The sequence below is a fragment of the Poecilia mexicana genome, unplaced genomic scaffold, assembly GCF_051168715.1.
Source record: "Poecilia mexicana isolate PSO_F unplaced genomic scaffold, ASM5116871v1 scaffold_23, whole genome shotgun sequence".
NCBI classification, from domain to species: domain Eukaryota; kingdom Metazoa; phylum Chordata; class Actinopteri; order Cyprinodontiformes; family Poeciliidae; genus Poecilia; species Poecilia mexicana.
Window position 1 is genome coordinate 22,415,843 of NW_028263392.1, and position 20,431 is coordinate 22,436,273.

Consider the following 20,431-nt stretch of genomic DNA (forward strand, 5'->3'; position numbering starts at 1 on the left):
TACCATATTAGACCAATAAAGTCTTTCTAATTAGTTATTCCCGAGATTTTAGTGGTTGTTTTACGGAATCGGATAGTATTTTTGCAAAGATTTGTAGTTCTTTAAGCTTATTGCATGGTTTACTTCCTGGTTCGGTAAAGGGATCCTAAAAAGCCACGCCCACAGAAACATCAGTCTTTTCCAGCTGACACCACCACTTGATTGAGCCACCAGTTGATCTATAACGCCGGTCCAGGTTGCTATCAAGCTAATTTTCTGTTAGCAGCTTTACATTACATCACCAAGGCTCATTAAAACAAACCTTTATCTTGGCTTTTTTCTGTTCTTCCTCCTTCTCCTCTCCCTCCCTGAAGGATAAGTCCTTTTCTGAGACATTGTTTTGCTAACTTAGCTTCTGACCGGAGCTTTGGACGTTTGGATGCTCATTGCAGCTCATGGTACCGACGGAGTGTGAAGTACCAATGGCGGCCACCAGGGGGCCTCAAGAGCAATTTATGTTTTTCTTTTTATCAATAAAATAATTTCTACATACATTATTGGGGCCTGCCTATGCAATGCATGGCAGGAACCTACTGTTCTACACCTAATAAGCGGTCTCTTTATTATTTATTTCTTTTTCTTCCATTACTGTTACTGCGGCCCGAACCGCTGCATGCACCCCCACAAAAGTGGTATCAAAACATTTGGCTTGATCCCAAGAAGGAGCTAAAACTTTTAGTGGGACTCGGAGTTAAAATGGCCACATAAATTGCAAAAACGAGGCTGGGTGTCTCATAAGGACAGGATTGTTTTTCAAAGAGGGTTAGGGTTTTGAAGATTAAATCAGTTAAGTTTTTGGGTTGTTTAGGTTCATTTGAGAGAACAAATACATTTTAAATGCCACAATTACTTTAAAATGTTTGAGATCAGGTCTTGCAATTGTGGGAAAAAGACATATTTCCTGACTATTCATATTTTGCTTACATAAATTTATTATTTCTCAGAATTTTTGAGTGTGAATTAAAATCCTTAGTATGAAGGTTGAAAAATTTCTAGAAAAAAAAAATTATCCACTGTCTTTATTTTTTTATTTCGCACCGTGAGTGAGATCCACATGTGCGAAGCTTATAGTCGTCAGTCTTGGACTGAATTTTACTGTGCTTGAGGTTCAGTCATTGCACCCTGATGGTGGACCATGTCCAGCCTGTCCAAGGATGTGTTACTGGCTAAGCATCAGAATGCCGGGTCCAAACCGATGACCACATGTTGGGCAGGCCCCAATTAAATTTCTTCAGGAACTTAATATGTCCAGTAAAATATATATTACTGTAAAAACAGCTTCTCTAGTGAATATCCAAATATCCATTTCTATCTTTAAAACCCAAAGTGAGGCGCTGCAGAGGCCCTTACCCGGGCTTTGATGATGGTGGGCCGGGGGTCCAGAACGCCCTGCATCTTCCTCAGAGCCGGGATCACAAACAGGTTACAGGTGACCACCGCCGACACCGGGTTACCTGGAGGCAGTGTGACAGGCTGAGAACACACACTGGAAACACACACACACTGGAAACACACACATCCATAGCTCCTGCAGGAAGCATTCTGGTGTTTTCAAAGTAAAAGCCTGTGCTGCGATACCTGGCAGTGCAAAGATGAGCTTCCTGGTTCCATCGATGTCGACGGTGGCGAAGGTGGTGGGCAGACTGCGGGACAGAAACAGTCAGCTGACCGAACCGCAGCATGAAGTTCGCTTTGGGGTCAGATGGTTTCGACACAAACCGCAGCACCTGTAGGGAGAACAAGCCCCGCCCCCACACCTCATACACTCACCCGGGCTTCATGAAGACGCGTCCGAAGTGGATCTGGGCGTGCAGGTCGATGTCCAGCACCTGCTTCAGGTAATCCTGAGGAAACGACAGGTTAGAGCGCCACCGGCCGGCCAGAGCCACGCCCACCGCCGCCGCCTACCTTCTCCCCCATGGACACGCCCCCTGAGGTGATGATGACGTCAGCGCGGCTGATCCCCTCATGCAGTGCCGACAGCAGGTCGTCAGGGCTGCAAACATAAGCACAGGTGAGCGTCCAGCAGGGAGCGCCGCCGCGCGCCGCGCGCCTCCCTACTTGTCTCCGACGATGCCCAGGTTGATGGTGGGGTAGCCGTGCTCCTGGATGGTGGCCAGCAGGGTGGAGCGGTTTGAATCCCGGATCTTCCCGGGGTGGAGGTCGTCCTCTGGGTTCAGCAGCTACAGGGAGAGAGGTCAGTGAGTCCGGGTCCAGGTCCGGGTCCGGTGGACCTCCCAGCAACTGTACCTCGTTTCCGGTGGACATGACGGCCACCACGGGGAACTTGTGCACGCTGACCTCGGTGACCCCCACGGTGGCCAGCAGGCCGATCTCTGAGGGGCCCATATGGGTCCCTTTGGCCAGAACACACTCCCCCCTTCTGATGTCATGGCCAATCGGCCTGGATGGAAACACACACACACACAGTCAGCTCTCACTCCACGATTTCATCACAATGAGATCAAAAATAATAAAACAATTATAATATAGTAAAACAATCATTGCTAATATATACTGCTGAAAAAAATAAAAGGAACATTTCACTTTAATTTTGTGTGTGGCTCCAAATCCAGGCCTCCATTGGTTAATAAATTTGATTTCCATTGATGATTTTTGTGTGATTTTGTTGTCAGCACATTCAACTTTGTACAGAACAAAGTATTGAATGAGAATATTTCATTCATTCAGATCTAGGATGTGTTATTTGAGTGTTCCCTTTATTTTTTTGAGCAGTGTATTTACAATGTGTGATCAACAGGTCATTAAAACAGTGACTCTGTTTTAATCCAGTTTTCCATCGTTATTTTTAACTCAATCCTTTGCTAAGCTAGCTGTGAGCTAACGTCACGGTCGTTAACATGCAGTACCTGTAAACGACCACCAGTGGTCCGGTGACCACAGATGGAGAAAGACTGGTTTAGAGCTCAGAGCGCTGCGCTGCAGGTGTTAGCATTAGCCTCATGTAGAAGTCACCTGCTAGCTTCTGGATTAATACAAATCTGTCTAGAGATATTTTTTAGCAAACCAATTTTTATTGTAGAAACAGGTAAATGATGGGAGTTCACCAAAGCCACACGTTATCAGGTTAGTGAAAACTGCTTGTTTAGTTTGACCGAAAGTCACGTTCATGGACGGAGCATGTATGGATAGATGGGTCACCGGACCAGAATTGATTTTTACATCCTTTACAGTAAAAAAAGAGAAAATGCCCATAAATAATCCGCCATATTCTCTTTTCCTTTTCTACACTGCTGTTGCTGTGGAGAACCTAGTACTTTGGGGGGTACCTTATTTGTGGTGTTCACCTGGTGTTACCATGGTGACCAGACGTTAGCGTTATGGTTCTGGGCTCACCTGATGTCCTGTCCGGGCCGGGCCTGGACCATGATTCTCACCTCCAGTTCCTCTGTGCCCTGTGACCCACAAAGGAACCACAATCAGAACCAGAACCATCGGGCAAAAACCCAGGACGGGCCGGCCAGAACCAGGACAGAACTCGGCAGCGGTCCTTACGTCCTCCGACTCCCTCAGCAGCTCCGTGTCCTCCACTTGGACCACGGCGTCGGCGCCACACGGGATCGGAGCGCCGGTCGTCACCCTCATCACCTGACCCGGCATCACGGTGTGGGTGGGCTGCACACACACACACACACACACACACACACACACACACACACACACACACACACACACACACACACACACACACACACACACACACACACACACACACACGCTGTAAGAGTCTGACCTGCAGTGGCGCCTCTGGCCAGCAGGTGGAGCCATCAGACTGAGGTTTCTCTGACCTGCTGTCCGGCCTGCGACTCGCCCATGATGAAACGGTCTCCAGGTCCGTCAGCGGCTGCAGACAGAGACACGGAACCGCTCCTCAGTCAACTGGACCTCATCCAGCACCGGCAGAGTTCTGCAGAGAGGACTCACCCCGCACGGCATAGCCGTCCTTCACCGAGGCCGGAAACGGAGGCAGGTTGTCTTTGGCGTAGATGTCCTGAGCGAGAACCCGGCCCAAACCGTCTGCACAGAACCATTCACCTGGACGTTACCGCACCGCCTGCGATCAGGCCGCAGTTCTGACCCGCACGGCGACCCACCTCTGTAGTTGATGACCTCGATGCCCAGGATGGGCGTCATCTCCAGCACCGTGATGAAGGCCTTGTCCATGGAGGTCAGCGGGAACGGCGACATGCGGTGGCGCCGCGCCACCTTGCTGATGTCCACAGCGCTGTGGCCTGCAGACAGAACCAGACAGGCTTCAGGTCTGACCCGACCGGACCGGACCGGCGGGTCAGACTGAACTTACTGGCTCTCAGGATGTTCTCGTTGCTGCCGCATCGGGACTGGACCTGCAGCACAGAACAGAACCAGTAACTGAGACAGAACCCGATTAAATCACCTCCAGACGACCTGGAGCCTGAGTGGGACCAGAACCGCGTTCTGCAATCTGGATTATTGTGAGAACGTGTTTCTGATGGGTTTACCCCACCAGGACCCGACCCGTTTCTGATCACCTGCAACAGCAGGTGTACTTTAACTAGGACACTCTTCAGCACAACTGACGAAGTTCAGGAATCAGCTGAAAGCTCCATCCAGGAACAAAACACATCCGGCCCAGGAGAACCAGCAGCAGAACCCGGGTCCAGGTTCTGCACCAGTTCCTGGGCCCCCTCATCTCGAAGTTTAAGTTTGGCATCAACAATATGAAAATATAGTAAAAATGCAAGAAGAAGAAAAGAAGAGCATGCAAGAGGACTCCCAGAACCAGAACCAGAGGGAACCGGACCCAACACGAAGCAGACCGTCCTGCCCGAGGTTCTGGTTCTGGTCAGTCAGTAAGGGTGTGTACCTTGGGCGTCGGGCAGGAGGCGGTGGACAGGCGGGATGTCGCCTGCGTCGCCCGTGGCGACTCAGAGGGGGTCGAGCTTAAAGACGCCGAGTCTCGAGGAAGCACCTGAACGCCTCGGGAAATGATGGAGTCTGGGATCTGCACACGCGCACACACACACACACACACACACACACACACACACACACACACACACACACAGTGTTCAGTTCAGAGTCGCCTCTGGATCAGATGAATGACATTAATGGGAAATGATGATTGAGAGCAAATCGGCCTAAAGGTCAGTACAGGATGTCCCAAAGCATGACACTGCCACCACCATGTTTAACTGCTCCACTGATCTTAAAGGGATCCACAACTACTTATAAAAATAGACCTTATTTGGGAAATATTTAGCTTACATGTAAAAACAATACAGTAATAATACAGTAGGTTAATTAGTTTTTATAAATTTTAATAAAATATTTTCACAGGAGTGTCGCCATGTTTTTCCACACTGCAATGCATTCTGGGAAAATGACGTGTAAAGGTCCAACTGCCTGGCTCCTCCAGCCAAAACAGTGATGAGTACCGTTATGAAGCCTTTTTGGTTTGAACCGAAGCGCATTGAAATCAATCGGACCATAGAAATAAGAAGAGGCGATGAAGAGGAAGAGCTGGCCGTAGGAGCTGCTGCCGCCTTCAGGTTCATCATGAAACAATGAATGAGACTCGCCTCTGGTCACTGTGTGATCTGGTAAGTGGTTCTGTAGCTCACACCAACACCGGACCTCCATGGATCCGGTCGGATTGGTGATGTCAGTACCGCAGGCCATATAGCTCCTGTTAGCATCTCAAAGAGCGTCCAGCTCTGCCTGTCTCAGCACGGCATTTATTTTTAGCTCGTTAAGGTAACGATCACCTGTTGAAGCAGAGGAGCCCAAAGTGGGTCCTGGAGGCCCGGCATCCTGCATGTTTTAGTTCTCTCCCTGGTGGTAGTAAGAACCTTTTCAGCTTGTCAATGTTCCTCTTAGGCCTCTAATGAACCATCATCTGATCCAGGTGCGTTAAACCAGGGAGAGAACTAAAACATGCTGGATGCTGGGCCTCCAGGACCCACTTTGGGCCCCCCCTGTGTTAGAGCCTTCGTTGGTTCTGCTGGTATAAATGTCTCAAAGTGTTGTGGAGAAATGTCCAGGGTCCAGATTAGGTCCTTCGATGTGTTCCTCTCCGGTTCTTGCACTGCTCTCCTTTTTTTTCATGTGGGAAATTATCCAGATTCGCCTCAATTTTTATTTTTTTACAGCCAATAGTGACACCGTGTGGCATTATCTAAAATTGCACCAGTCAAACGCAACATGAAAAACTACTCGTGAAGTTAGCCTTCCTGTGTTTATTCTGTAGACTCCGGTACAGAATGGACCTGATGACGTCATCAACCCATCAGTGAAAAAATGGCGACCTCCAACAAATATAAGATGTACATTTTTGAAGTTATTATGAGTTTTGACATATCACAAACACCAATATTTTAGGTAATAGGAAAATTGCAACATATTTAGGCCAACATGTCCAATTAGTCCTGGATCCTTAGAATCGCCCAGTTCTGGATGGCTGTGGTAGCATGTTTGCTTCTGCACCGTCCGAGAAACATGGATGAAGAACTGAGAGCTTCTGATTGGTTAGGAGCCAGAAGCTCCGGCACCAGAGAGAACCTCCGGTACCAATGTGATAATAATGACTTCCTGTTTGAGTAAATAATCTGATTTTTCTGTATTTTATTAGTCAGAATCTGGACCAGCTACACTGTCCATCCTTTTTAGAGATGATACCATCATGAGATAATTATATGCAACCATCCATCTTCTTCCTCTTCGTCGGGTCGCGGGGCCCAGACTTCCCTCTGCCAGCCTCTTGCTCCAGCTCCTCTGGGGGAATTCCAAGGCATTCCCAGCAGAGGACCATCGTCCCTCCAGCGTGTCCTGGGTCTCCCTCTGCGCCTCCCACCACCAGGGAGGCATCCCTCCTAACCAGATGCCCGCTCCATTTTTCCCTCATTCATGAACCCAGAGATACTTAAACTCTGCCACTTGGGACAGGACATCCCCCAGAAACCCCCAACCTGGAGAAGGCACTCTACCCTTTGGAGGCACTGAGCCTCATCCCGGCCGCTTCGCACTCGGCCACGAACCACTCCAGCAAGAGCTGCAGATCACGGCCTGATGAAGCCAACAGGACCACATCGTCTGCAAAAAGCAGAGATGCGATCCTAAGGCCACCAAAACGGATCCCCTCAACGCCTCGGCTGGTCAGAGATTCTGTTCATGAAAGTAATGAACAGAATCGGTGACAAAGGGCAGCCTTGGCGGAGTCCAACTCTCACCGGAAACGAGCCCGACTTACTGCCGGCAATGCAGACCAGACTGACACCGGTCATACAGGGACCTGACAGCCCGGATCAAAGGACCCGGTACCCCAAACTCCCGGAGAAGCCCTGTTGGAAATACTAGTTTAATTATCCTAGTTTTAATGCTAGCTTTAACTTTAACGCATGTTGAAATATTAGACTGATGCTGATTGTTTTGAGTCGGCCTCAGTCTATAAGTCATAAATTCATCTGAAAATGTTTTAGTTCATTATAACCAGAAAACTAATCAGAACATATTGAGTGTAACAGACGTTTTGGTAGTGAAACTGCTCATGTCTGTTTTATAAGAGTTTGAAGATTTTATATGAAACGCGTGTTAATTTTTATAATCAAATCTGCTGTTTGATGCCCTGGGTCAGAGGTCAGAGGTCAGCAGAGCTCTGTGGGTTCAGGAACCAGTTTGAGGCAGTTTGAAATGAGAAACATGGATAGCTGACAAACTTTGGTCCCGTTTTCTTGAGTAAAATGTTTCTGTATGAAATGAACATCTATTGTTCCTGCCCTGGGAAAATAACGGAGGATTAGACAGTGGATAGATTCATCCTTCACCTGCAGGGTCTCTGGCTGCAAAGAGCAACATTACGGCTGTTTAAGTACACCTCTAAACGGGACGTCAGACGCATCAGACAGTAAAAACGCGCCTGGATATAAAAGTAATGGAGCTAAAACAGCCAATCAGATCTTAACTGCCACTTGGTGCTCTCTGAAGGCCGTCTTCATATTTTGCATTTTCTAAAGTAATTAATTTCTTCTTGTGGCTTTGGTTTCTGATGATTATGTTGAGCTGCGGGTTTAATTATGCACTTGGTTGTTTGAATAAATTCAAACAACCCGGGGCCCTGCCACCCTGGGGCCCTGCCACCCTGGGGCCCTGCCATCCCGGGGCCCTGCCACCCCGGGGCCCTGCCACCGAGGGGCCCTGCCACCCTGGGGCCCTGCCACCCTGGGGCCCTGCCATCCCGGGGCCCTGCCACCCCGGGGCCCTGCCACCGAGGGGCCCTGCCACCCTGGGGCCCTGCCACCCCGGGGCCCTGCCACCCCGGGGCCCTGCCACCCCGGGGCCCTGCCACCGAGGGGCCCTGCCACCCTGGGGCCCTGCCACCCCGGGGCCCTGCCACCCCGGGGCCCTGCCACCCCGGGGCCCTGCCACCCCGGGGCCCTGCCAACCCGGGGCCCTGCCACCCCGGGGTCCTGCCACCCTGGGGCCCTGCCACCCTGGGGCCCTGCCACCCCGGGGCCCTGCCACCGAGGGGCCCTGCCACCCCGGGGCCCTGCCACCCCGGGGCCCTGCCACCCTGGGGCCCTGCCACTCTGGGGCCCTGCCACCCCGGGGCCCTGCCACCCTGGGGCCCTGCCACCCTGGGGCCCTGCCACCCCGGGGCCCTGCCACCCCGGGGCCCTGCCACCCCGGGGCCCTGCCACTCTGGGGCCCTGCCACCCCGGGGCCCTGCCACCCTGGGGCCCTGCCACCCTGGGGCCCTGCCACCCCGGGGCCCTGCCACCCCGGGGCCCTGCCACCCCGGGGCCCTGCCACCCCGGGGCCCTGCCACCCCGGGGCCCTGCCACCCTGGGGCCCTGCCACCCCGGGGCCCTGCCACCGAGGAGCTTCCTAACCGCCTCGGCGACCTCGTCCCCAGAGATTGGAGAGCCCGACCCAGAGTCCCCAGGCTCAGCTTCCTCATCGGAAGCCATGTTGGTGGGATTGAGGAGGTCTTCGAAGTATCCCGCCCACCGACCCACAACGTCCCGAGCTGAGGTCAGCAGCAGACCATCCCCACTATAAACAGTGTTGGTCCTGCTCTGACGCCGGATGGTGGACCAGAATCGCCTCGAAGCCGTTCGAAAGTCTCTCTCCATGGCCTCTCCAAACTCCTCCCAGCCTGAGCTTATGAGCTAATTATGAGCTAATTACTCAATGCAGATAATTATACTGTACTGTAAAAATATTCAGTTACATTTCTTTGGTTTTATTTTAGAATTTTGCATTAAATTTGGTTTCTAACATTGAATCTCTTCATAGCTGCCTTGAATAGCTGGTGGAGATCAGCAGGTTCATTTATCACCAGTGTTTGTTGCAGCCGTGTAACTCAGGAACCCAAACAGAGAAGTGCATTGTGGGAGAATCGTCCTGCTGCTTTGATTCAGGTGATCAGCCAGCTATGTTTTCCCCAACCAATCATGTGCAGCGTTTCCCTGATAATTGAAGGTGAGGAGTGAAACTGTAACAGGTCAGGACGGCTGAGGAAGAGGAAGATGGCTGCAGCTCACCTGATGGGAACAGGTGAAATGAGAGGGAGGGGCAGGTGTGTTTCCAGGCAGGTAGGGGGCGCCCTTAGCCATGACCGTCGCATGACTCGTCTGACCAGCACACGCACACACACACACACACACACACACACACACACACGGACACATGAATGAGAAGTGAAACACATGAATGAACACAGAATGAAAACATGACTATATGGTCGTTATGGCAACCAGCAACTCGTTGTAAACCTGGACCTTCAACCTTCCTGCCGCAACTGGTTAGTTTCCAGTTTAAGTCTGATGTGGCCCAGCGCCAGCCAGCTCACCTTCGCGGCGATAGCGGCCACAGTGATGTGGGACGAGCCGTGCTGGTGGTGCTGGTGGAGGTTGTGCCGTCCTCTCCTCCTGTCCTCTTCGTCTTCATCCTCTTCCTCGCACTGGGTGCCGCGCTCCATGGTGTGAGTGTTGGCGTGCGTATTGGTCAGCAGGGAGGGCATCGGCTCCAGGGCAGCGTGAGTGGATTTAATGTGAACGGCGGCTTCGCGCAGCAGGTCGATGGCGTGAGGCAGAGCGGGGAGGATGAACTGGAAACACTCCTGCAGGAACACGGACATGTTTAGTCCCAGAACGCCCAGAAAGCTTCTCCCAGTTCAGACAGCAGCAGGAAGTCGACCTCCACCGACGCTTTCGTCAATGCCTTCAAATGGCCGCCTGCATTTGGTTTGGCTTCATATTTCTGAAAATGACCTCATTTGATCTGGGTTTCTGCAGTAAAAACACTTTTGAGTCCATTAGATGTGGCAGAACCCGACAAGAACTGTGAGGAGTTACTACTGCACCTGGGAGCCTTTCTTGCTGCCTGGAAGGTTGATGATCAGCGTTTTACCACGAATACCGCAAACTGGCCTGGAATGAGTGCAGAGGAGCCAACATTAGATCAAGCAGGTACATCACACACACACGCGCACACACACACACAAGGCTGCTGTTGACTTCATGAGCCTCACCTGGACAGCATTCCCAGAGGGGTAACATTGAGGGATCCCATCAGCATGGCCAGAGCCATCCCTGGAGCCTCTCGCTCAATCACCTCCCTGGTTGCCTGCAACATCAATGGGATGACTTCATTCACAGGACAAACATTTCAGAGACATTCCTGCTTACCGAGCCGACAAACGGGTCGCAAGAAAAAAGATGCAAATTAGCCTCCAAGGATTTGAGAAAATCAAGTATGAAGCTACAAAGAACCCATTATCTTATAGCTTTGTCTAATATGGCTGCCTTGATGAGGTGGAAAGCACGTTAGCAGCCTGGCTAATGCTACATGCTAGCAGCCTGGCCACGTGCTACATGCTAGCAGCCTGGCTAACACTACATGCTAGCAGCCTGGCCACCTGCTACATGCTAGCAGCCTGGCTAACGCTACATGCTAGCAGCCTGGGTCACACGCTACATGCTAGCAGCCTGGGTCACACGCTACATGCTAGCAGCCTGGCTAGCACTACATGCTAGTAGCCTGGCTAACACTACATGTTAGCAGCCTGGCCACATGCTACATGCTAGCAGCCTGGGTCACACGCTACATGCTAGCAGCCTGGCTAACACTACATGCTAGCAGCCTGGCTAACACTAGATACTAGCAGCCTGGCCACATGCTACATGCCTGCAGCCTGGCTAACGCTGTAGCGTTAGCAGCCTGGCTAATGCTACATGCTAGCAGCCTGGCTAACACTACATGCTAGCAGCCTGGCCACATGCTACATGCCTGCAGCCTGGCTAACACTGTAGCGTTAGCAGCCTGGCTAACGCTACATGCTAGCAGTCTGGCCACGCGCTACATGCTATCAGCCTGGCTTACATGCTACATGCTAGCAGCCTGGCTACACGCTACATGCTAGCAGCCTTCCGACATGCTACTAGGATCGTTTCTGCCACAGTAATGTTTGGTTGGTGCTGCAGCCTGTGGACTTGCTGTTGAGTGGAACTGGGAACCGTCACGGTGGGTTCATCTGAAGCAGGGAGTGTTGGCCTGTACTGGTACCTCTGGTGTAACGTCTCGTGGTGCAAAACCAGTTCCTCCTGTGGTCAGAATGAGATTCAGCTCCTGCTCATCACACCACTCCAGAAGAGTTTCCTGCATGGAAGGAAACATAAGAACCAAGTCAGGAACATTTCCGCTTCCTGAACCAGCATCTGAAAGACACCAAGGAGCCCGTACCTTGATTTCCTCGATCTCATCTGGAACTATTTTGTAAGCTGCAATCACGCCTCCCAGCCTGCAGGGGGAGACGACAGTGAGGGTCAGAATGTGGAGGCGCGCAGTGCCGGCGTTCATGAAAGGACTCACAGTGATGGGTCGTGGACCAGGTCCTTCAGGTTCACTCCACTCCTGTCTTCTGCCAGGTTCTTGAAGCAGCTGTCACTGACTGCAGGGGAGAGAGGGCCGGGTCAAAACCAGAACCGTTCTGCTCGAGTCTTTCTAAAGCAGGGGAGGGCCGGTCTCCTGCAACCTTTAGGTGTCTCAACTTCGACAGATCTGAGTGTCGAAGTAATGAGGACTCATCAGGACTCTGGAGAACCTGACTGCACTGAGGAGGAGATTCAGCTGTTGGATCCAGGTGTGTTGGACCAGGGAGACACCGGACCTCCAGGACCAGGACTGCCCACCCCTGTTCTAGACCCATTAGGTCAGAACCATTCTGCATTCTAGACCTGTTATCCTTTAGCAGCGCGTCTCAACTCAGGTTCTGGTCCTCCCTCTCACTTCTTCCAGTTGGGTCCAATTAGGTCCAGTTAGGTGCCGTTGGGTCCACCACATTTTAACGCCAGATGAATTATTTATGCAAAAGGATCCAGAATAAAATCTAGAAATATGAATATTTACTATAGAAATCTTAGATCCTGAACTTTTCCAGACTTTTGTCAGAACCTTTTGGGCCTGGTTCCATCAGCAGTGAGCCAGAGCTGAGCAAGGAGAGACGGGCCAGCTGATACCACACCCAAAACCAGAGCAAACACAGGGGAACCACCGGGCCCAGTAAGGCATCTCCCTCCTGGCCTGTTGGGGCAGTTCTGAACCGGGTCGAGTCCAGTCCGGTTCTGGATCTGTGCGATGCTGCGTTTACTGTTTCCATGTTGGCTGATTATTATTCAATGCTGTAATTAACAAAACACCACCTTGTTTGGAGTGGCCTAGTCAAAGTCTGGACTTAAATTCTCCACCATCTGAAATGAATCAGTTCAACAGAGCAGGTCAAAGGTCATGCTTAGTGACGTCAGAGACTCAGCTGTTAGTGGGTGTGAATACTTTTTCTGTCAGCATGGAGAGATCCATTCAGAAATTAAATCATCGGTGATCATTTCAGTTAGTGCTTCCTATTGGACCCTACTGGGCCCAGTTCCCGGCTCTGGTTCCGAAGCAGCTGGGTCGAGCCTTGGTTTTGCCCTCCCATGTTTTAATCAGCTGAGTCGCGGTTAATGATGCTGGGGGCCCCTTTCCGCTTTAACCAGGCCGGCTGGATCCGAAGGTTCGGTTTGTGTGTGCGTGAGCAGAACCGCGGCGATGGTCGGAACCAGCACATCTGCAAAGGGACATGAATAATGCAGCTCATGTAGGAGCAGAGCGCTCCAACGCGAGGAAACATGATGTTCAACCCGAACCAAGCTGGATCCGTTCAGCACAGCGGAACGTTTCAAAATAAAAGCCTGTCAGGGATTTCTAATGGCCCCAGCCCGCAGGAGGAGGCGCTCGCCTTTTGTTTTGAAAGTCCAAACCGGGGTTTCTTCTCCCGTCTGTCTGCCTAAATGAAATATCCCAATCCGCTCACATTTCTGCTCCAAACACACATTTCTCTTAATAACTGACGTTTCCATGCAGATATGAAACCAATCCCAGACGAACCGAGCCCGCATGTCTCCGAACCGAACCCAGAGCTCAGCCCGAACCGCGGGTTAGCTCGCTGCTGCTAACCGCCGCTCCGCAGAGCTCGCAGCCCGGATCGTGACAGCCGCCATAAAACGGCTCCGGTCCGCAGCGAACCGGGCTGCTTCGGGTCGGAACTGCGAACCTACCAGTCAGGATTCCCACTCGGGTCTGATGGTCGTGGTTGGTGAGAACCATCCCGTCCGCCGCCATGTTTCCAACCTCTGTCTGCACCGTGACGGCTCATACGTAGCGGCGGGGGAGGGGGGAGGTTCCGCTGCACCTCTGGAGGACGGGCCGAGCCGAACCGAAACCAGCTGGATGAGTCCAGATGGAACAGAACCAGCTGCTGGTTCCGTGACTGTTAATAAGTTCCGAAGTCTGGTTCTGGAAGCAGAGGCTCTAGCTCAGGGGTGTCAAACTCAATTTCACCGAGGGCCACTTCAGCATATTGGCCCCCCTCAACGGGCCACATTGACGGTACAAATCAGGAGTGCCCAGGTCCAGTCCTCTAGACTGCAACTTTTGGATGCATCCCTGCTAAAACACACCCAGACAAAAGGTTGACTTCCCTCATTCAGTTCTGTAGAGGCTTATAATGAGTCAATGGTCCAGGTGTGTTAGAGGAGGAACGCATCTAAAGCTGCAGATGGGAGCTCTGGAAAACTAGACTTGGGCAGCCCTAGCATAAATGTATGAAAATACAATGTTAAAAATAAATTAAACAACACCTCATATTGTTAAATAACGCTTTGGAGCGTCTGGTTAGGAAGCGCATTCAAAACCTTTGGTTGAAATGGCGCGTTAAATTCAAGTCTCCATTACAGACCAGAGAAAACTAAAGAGAATCCAACGTTGTGTTAATCCATTAGATGAGCCGGCAGTTTATCTTGAGGAAATAAATGACGATGCAAAAGTTAATTAGACTGTAACATGCGCAGTCCGCTGCTCAACCACTGCAGACTGCGAAGAATTAGAAACCTCTGGGAGTAACTCATCCAGCGGATTTAACAAATGGAGCCTTCTGGGTTCACGTTACCCAGGAGAGCCGCTCTGGAGGAGCTGCAGACGTAACATCATCTGTCCGTTTCGGAGAAGCGAAACCACGCAAAAAAAAAAAAATCCTGGTAGAAGCGCACACCGGACCGCACAGGGTAAAACACTCAGAGTCCAGTTGATCTGTTTGGATCAGACAGATCCAACTGACTGATGAATTAGCGCAGATTTTTCTGCAGATGGGAACCAGGAGGAAGTTGTTCAGACCCCAGCGGGTGAAGTGATGCTAATTTAAGTAAATTCGCTTAATTTAATTTATTAAAAGTTATTGGGGCCTCAGTCAGTGGTTTTTGTCACTACGAGAAACTGTAGATGCATTTATCTGCTTAATCTGTGATGGGATCTGGATTCACGGTGAATATTAACTGAACCACATGAAATGCGACTAAATAGCCGATGTTAATATGATTGTAATTTCACGGATAAAAATAGTACAGGACCGATTTTTTTAATGTTGTCGGTCAAGATAACGGATAACAAAAAAGTCTAGCGCCACCTGCCGCCCTGACACCAACTCACACATCTTCATTCACAGTCTTACTTGTAAATCGATGTTTCTTTTCTTGGACGTTTTGATGTTAGCTTGTCGATGTCTCAGTTTTATTCGCTGGGAAAATCAATAAGCAGCTTGAGGTGACTCTGCTGCTCTCTAGTGGCGAGAAGCCGTAATGTTGGCTGGTAACTATCGGAATGCATTATGGGAGATGTAGTTTGTAGTCAATTCGTGCTCAAAACCTATTTTAAGTCAATCATGGGCCTATAAAACGCTGGGGGGCATAGAGGGGGGCACATAAAATGACATGGCGGGCCACATGTGGCCCGCGGGCCTTGAGTTTGACACATGTGCTCTAGCTGAATCATAAACTACAGAACAGGGACCAGAAGTTTATGAGTTGTTGACATGTTTTGCTTATTTTTGTTTTATTCTTATTAATTTTACATGAAAGGAAATGTTGACATGTTTGATGTTTTGTCAGGACATGAAAGTAAAACTCATTTCAGTTTAATTTGATTTGTGCAGCCAATCCTCAGCGAGTCCCAACTAAAGGTTTACTAAAATCAGTTCAGTTCATTCCAGTTGATCCAGGATCAGTCAGAGCCCTCGCCCCACAGCATTACTCCTCCCAGCGGAGCACAGCAACAGCCGGACCGGTTTCCAGAACAATCTCTGTAGTCACAACAAACCGTCCGAAAATACACGATATACAGAATCCATTATAAAGCCTGAGGAGAAAACAGCTGCAGATTGTCATTATAAATCAGTTCCCCGAAATCCTCCCTGCTACTTTTACAACAATGTTTTAGGGGCAAAACAGTTTAAATCTGAGAATAACATCGTGTGACGATAAAGTCACAATAACTAGAAAAAATCACATGACATTAGGAGAAAGAAGTAGGAATTTTTAGAGAATTGTATCATTAAAATGAGAAATGCTGAGCATCTTGTGATGTTTGGAATAAGGAAATAATCAATCAGTATGAAATTATTCATAAATCATTGTGGCAGCAGGATTTGAAATGATTCTGATGAAGCTGACAGATGGAACCTCCAGGCTTTCCTCCCTGAAACGATTCATCTACACAGTTCTACCATTTTTATTCTCATAACATTTTGACTCTTTTGTCGCCATAAATGATTCTGGCTGTAAACCTGGACCAGAGGCAGAACCGCTCCGGGCCGGTTCCTACAGTAGAACCCGGCTGCCACCTGCCTGGTACCAGGATGCTGCTGGTTGTTCTGGCAGCAACAGAACCAGGAATGGGCCCGGTGGGCTGCATCAGGCAGCTACCAGAGCACCCTACAGTCTGAGAAAGGCGGAGCACACACACGCCTCCAGCCTGACCTTTGACCTCCGACCTGACCTTGGCCTCTTGCTGTTTGTTGTTTCTGACTAAATCAGCTTTTTCTGTAGCTTCAGACATGATGTGCATACACCCGGGTCTACAAGCGACCCAGATTTGCTCCGGCCCAGAACCTTTGGAATAGAAACTCTCATGGATTAAATGTGATGTTTTAGCATGAAGTTAGATGGCCGACTGTCACTGTGAGGATGGTAACCCTTGGTTGTCATGAAATCGTTACATCATGTGACTTCTTTGGTCTCATTGGATGAATAAATAAAAAGATGCACCAGATGCAGTTTTCTGATAAACAGTCATTAAGCAAGGCTAGCTGTAAACCCAAGCAGAGCTGAGAGTTTTGTTCTGCTACTGAAAACTCCATCCAGCCTCCCGTCTGGAGAAGCAGCAGTTCCTCCTGAAGGGAACCCTTAAAGTACTTGTTCCCTTGATCCCAGAACCTTCGGTCTTCCTGTTTTCCACCGGTCCCTGTGCTATAGCAGGGTTGTTTTCTGTCGACCCTCAGTCTTCTCCCGCTTGCTTAAACTCAGCTGGCTCTCTGCCAGCGTTGGGTCTGCCCTCCGGTACTGGGACCTGGGAGGTGTGATGGCGGTGAGTTCATGCTGGTCGGCAAACACAACCCTCTGGTTCTCGTTTCGGATGTTTATCATTTTCAAGATGCGCTTGCCGATGAGATAAATCATCTCAAGGATGCACATTAATATGCAGATGGCGCTGGACACGACCATGAAGAGCATGAAGATCTTCTTCTCTGTTGGACGACTGATGAAGCAGTCCACGGTGTTGGGACACGGTGCCAGGGAACACTTGGAGAGTCTGCAGAGAAAGTAGAGCAGATTGAAGCAACTGAAGAACACCACTGTTGTCTTTGCCAGCAAGTAAAGTCCAAAACTTACTTGGGAAGGTCGTATCCATGGTAGATCCGATACAGAATATAGAGAAACGAAGTGTCAAACCCAGCTTTAAAGACCAAGCTCACTAGATATGTCCACCACAGACCTCCTCTCTTCTTGCCAGGGTTGGCGTAAAGGTGAGAGCCTTGGTGCATTGCCATGTACTTCCTGTCCTTCCCCTCGCGATATTTAACATGAGCCATGACCATCAGAGATGGGCACGTGACGAAGATTAGCTGCAGGGCCCACAGACGGATGTGGGAGATGGGGAAGATATGGTCGTAGCAGACGTTGTTACAGCCAGGCTGAAAACAAGTCAAACATGTTGAGTTCTGGACTGCTCCAGAAGGAGAGCAACCAACTAGAGCAGAAACACATCATGACAACAGAAAACCTTCGGAAGACCAGAGAGAACAGAGACCACGGTAGCCTCTGAGACCCGGACATAAACTAGGTCAACATGACTGGTTAGACAGCCAGCTGTGGTGTGAGGGATGAATCAGCCTGAAGCTGTTCCATCTGAAAGCCAGCAGGGGGAGACTCACGTACAGCATCTAGCAGGAAATAAATTATGACTTTCACCAAAGTAAAATATCTTTAAATAAGGATGTTTCTAGACCTGGATTCCGTCTTGAGGAGGATGGAGTCCTAAGCTGCATCCAGGCTGTTTAGCCAAAGGTCTTGATGAAGAGCAGGAAAGTCTGAACGAGGTTTTATCGGGTCAACTAAAGGTTGCTATGGAGAGTCACCCAGTGTTCGATCAGGAACCTGTTGGTCTGCCACTTTGACACACATGTTCAGGTGTGTTAGTGTGGAGCTCACCTGTTTGGTGTTGCACACAAAGTCTTTGCTCTCGTCTCCCCACACCCTCTGGGCTGCCACTACGAACACCATGACCCGGAAGACAAACACCATGGACAGCCAGATCCTCCCGAAGGCTGTGGAGTACTTATTGACCCCACTCAGCAGATTCTCCAATCCGGACCAGTTCATCCTGTCGGGTTAGGGTTCTGGGACACACCCGGGTTCTGACTGGGGCAGGAGACAGGAGACATCAGTAAGACATCGTGAGACATTGTGAGACACCTGACACTCCAGTCCAACAGGTCCGGTTCTAGAGTATCTGGATGAGTCACGTTAATCCCTTTGTCTTCATCGCTGCTCTGACCAATCCCTCATAACATGGTTCTGTTTGGATCTCCAGTCCATCAGAACAACCGTTTAGAGTCTAACCAGGTCAGAACTTCACCCAGCCAGGCTGTCCGTTCCATCAGAATCTTGCACCCAGTTTGGTAAACTGTGGTTCTAATTGAAGTTCTGAAGAGGAACAGAACCCTGGTAGTTCCTCTGGACTGGAGAGGAAAACAGGAAGACCAGATGAGCTCTGATGTTTGATCACTAGGTTCTGACCGGTTCTGACCCGGATCATAGTGTTGTTCTCAAGGAACTTTGAAATGTTTCTGTATCCTCTGACCTCCAGACGGCAGCTGGCCGCTCAGACTGAGCCCAGTTCTGGTTCTGGTTTTGGGAGAATCCTTTAACAGGTTTCTTCTTGTTAAGGGGAGTTGTTTCTCTCTGCTGTCGCCACATGCATGCTTGGCCTGAGGGACTGCTGCAAAGTGCAGTGTGCTGGGTTTCCCCAGAAACTTTTCCAGCCAATTTGAATGAACTGAACTTGATTCTCTGACTGATAACTGGGATCAACTGGAAAGACTGGACGATTGAAGTGCGATGTGTTGTGAATTGGTGCTATAGAAATAAACTGCATTGAATGGAAAATCAATTTCTATGAATGTGTTTGTTTATTGGTAATATCAAACATTTCTATGGTCAAAATGGCTGAGTTTACGCATTTCCTGTTAAAATGAGGCAGTCCAGTGCTTCGCCTCTGGGGGCGCTGTTTCACAGCGTGAATGAAGCAGACGGTCTGTGTTGGCCTGAGGCGGCTAGTTTAGCTCAGTGGGGGCGGTTGTTTACGTGCAGGTAAGCTTCCGGTAATTTCCGGTAAACCGTCTGGAGGAAGCAGAGCGGAGGACAGAGAGCTGGTTGTTTCCAGCTGTGTGCGCTGTGCGTACCTTGATATTTTCATTCAATCAAAAGGGAAAAAAAATACAGTCATTGGATTTTTCATTATCTAACCCGCTTTACTATTATCAAAATTGAAGATAAAAAGGTATTTTGTATCGAAACATTGTGTACACAGCGCAGCGGTGTGAGTCTGTGGGTGGGAACATGTCCGTCCTAAACCTGGATGTTTTTGTCAGCTTACTTTTGTTTATTTGGCAGCTTGGCGCTTTTTCTCTGAGCTAACTGTGACAATGCAGTGAAGCTAGGTGGGGATCTTTTGGGTCCGGTACACTGGCTTTTAGTTTTATTTCCAGACTTTCTGTCTGGAAGTAAATGTTATTATTCAGTATTTGTTTATTTTTCTTGCTATAATTTTGCTTAACCACATGGAATCGGTTAAGGCGTAAATAAAAGCTTCAGGTTAAAACGGAAAAATACGTTTTTATTTTGGATTTAACATTTGGATGAGACATGAACTGTGGTTCTGTTTGGACCTGATGGAGCTCTGGTACCGAGTGGAGGTCCAACAGAACCTCTGGTTCTGGCTGCTGCTTCATGTCACTGAAGGAGAGGAACCGGCCCGACCCGCTTTGATAAACTATGTGGGACCAGCAGGCCAGAACCCAGAGGCTCAGCGGGTCTGAACCCGAGGTTCTGCTCACATCCACGAGGTTGTGAAGGAACTCATGGTCAGCTTGTGGATGTCTCTAACTCACGACCAGAACTGGGCCCGGTTCTGGAGCCGGTGACCCAGCCCAGCAGAGGTTTCCTCAGGAAGCTGCTGGGAGGGAAGTTTTCTCGTCTCGCTGATCAGGATGGGAAACTTCCTGTAAAACTGTCCTGGATTTCAGGTTCCTCTGTGGTTCTGACCTAAACCTGGTAAAACAGATAAAACCCAAACCAACAGAACCTTACCTGGTACCAGATGTCTCAAACAGCCAGCGAGTGGAGCAGAGGAAACTCTGGATCGTCTCCCTGCCCTGTGAAAATTGGACGGATCGGCAGCGGTGACATCAGACTCACATCAGCACAAAGGCTGACCTGAGACTCCCCGCCTCCAGCAACCAAAC

At 49.9% G+C, this 20,431-nt stretch overlaps 2 protein-coding genes across 3 annotated transcripts in view; both read right to left on the reverse strand.

Moving 5' to 3' along the window:
* gphna (gephyrin a) overlaps positions 1 to 13,773 on the reverse strand; it is a 30,895-nt gene extending 17,122 nt beyond the window's left edge. Inside the window, exons 1-21 of one of the 2 annotated variants that reach the window (XM_014977297.2) lie at positions 13,635 to 13,773; positions 11,911 to 11,989; positions 11,782 to 11,839; positions 11,605 to 11,697; positions 10,571 to 10,665; positions 10,403 to 10,469; positions 9,890 to 10,159; positions 9,582 to 9,671; positions 4,907 to 5,044; positions 4,364 to 4,406; positions 4,155 to 4,292; positions 3,985 to 4,077; positions 3,849 to 3,904; positions 3,556 to 3,675; positions 3,397 to 3,455; positions 2,290 to 2,443; positions 2,101 to 2,222; positions 1,948 to 2,035; positions 1,810 to 1,883; positions 1,618 to 1,682; positions 1,390 to 1,493 (exon numbers count right to left, since the gene is read on the reverse strand). In XM_014977297.2, coding sequence (XP_014832783.1) covers positions 1,390 to 1,493; positions 1,618 to 1,682; positions 1,810 to 1,883; positions 1,948 to 2,035; positions 2,101 to 2,222; positions 2,290 to 2,443; positions 3,397 to 3,455; positions 3,556 to 3,675; positions 3,849 to 3,904; positions 3,985 to 4,077; positions 4,155 to 4,292; positions 4,364 to 4,406; positions 4,907 to 5,044; positions 9,582 to 9,671; positions 9,890 to 10,159; positions 10,403 to 10,469; positions 10,571 to 10,665; positions 11,605 to 11,697; positions 11,782 to 11,839; positions 11,911 to 11,989; positions 13,635 to 13,698 — 2,070 coding nt within the window. In that variant the 5' untranslated portion in view covers positions 13,699 to 13,773. The remainder of the gene's footprint in view (positions 1 to 1,389; positions 1,494 to 1,617; positions 1,683 to 1,809; positions 1,884 to 1,947; positions 2,036 to 2,100; positions 2,223 to 2,289; positions 2,444 to 3,396; positions 3,456 to 3,555; positions 3,676 to 3,848; positions 3,905 to 3,984; positions 4,078 to 4,154; positions 4,293 to 4,363; positions 4,407 to 4,906; positions 5,045 to 9,581; positions 9,672 to 9,889; positions 10,160 to 10,402; positions 10,470 to 10,570; positions 10,666 to 11,604; positions 11,698 to 11,781; positions 11,840 to 11,910; positions 11,990 to 13,634) is intronic. The other variant, XM_014977298.2, reaches the window with a different exon arrangement.
* Positions 13,774 to 15,443: 1,670 nt separating this feature from the next.
* LOC106910618 (gap junction beta-4 protein-like) lies at positions 15,444 to 20,431 on the reverse strand. The gene is made up of 4 exons (XM_014977296.2): positions 20,277 to 20,431; positions 18,117 to 18,326; positions 17,298 to 17,599; positions 15,444 to 17,217 (listed from the first exon to the last, which is right to left on the reverse strand). The coding sequence occupies exons 2-4, from the start codon at positions 18,285 to 18,287 to the stop codon at positions 16,875 to 16,877; spliced, it is 816 nt and encodes a 271-aa protein (XP_014832782.2). The 5' UTR covers positions 18,288 to 18,326; positions 20,277 to 20,431; the 3' UTR covers positions 15,444 to 16,874.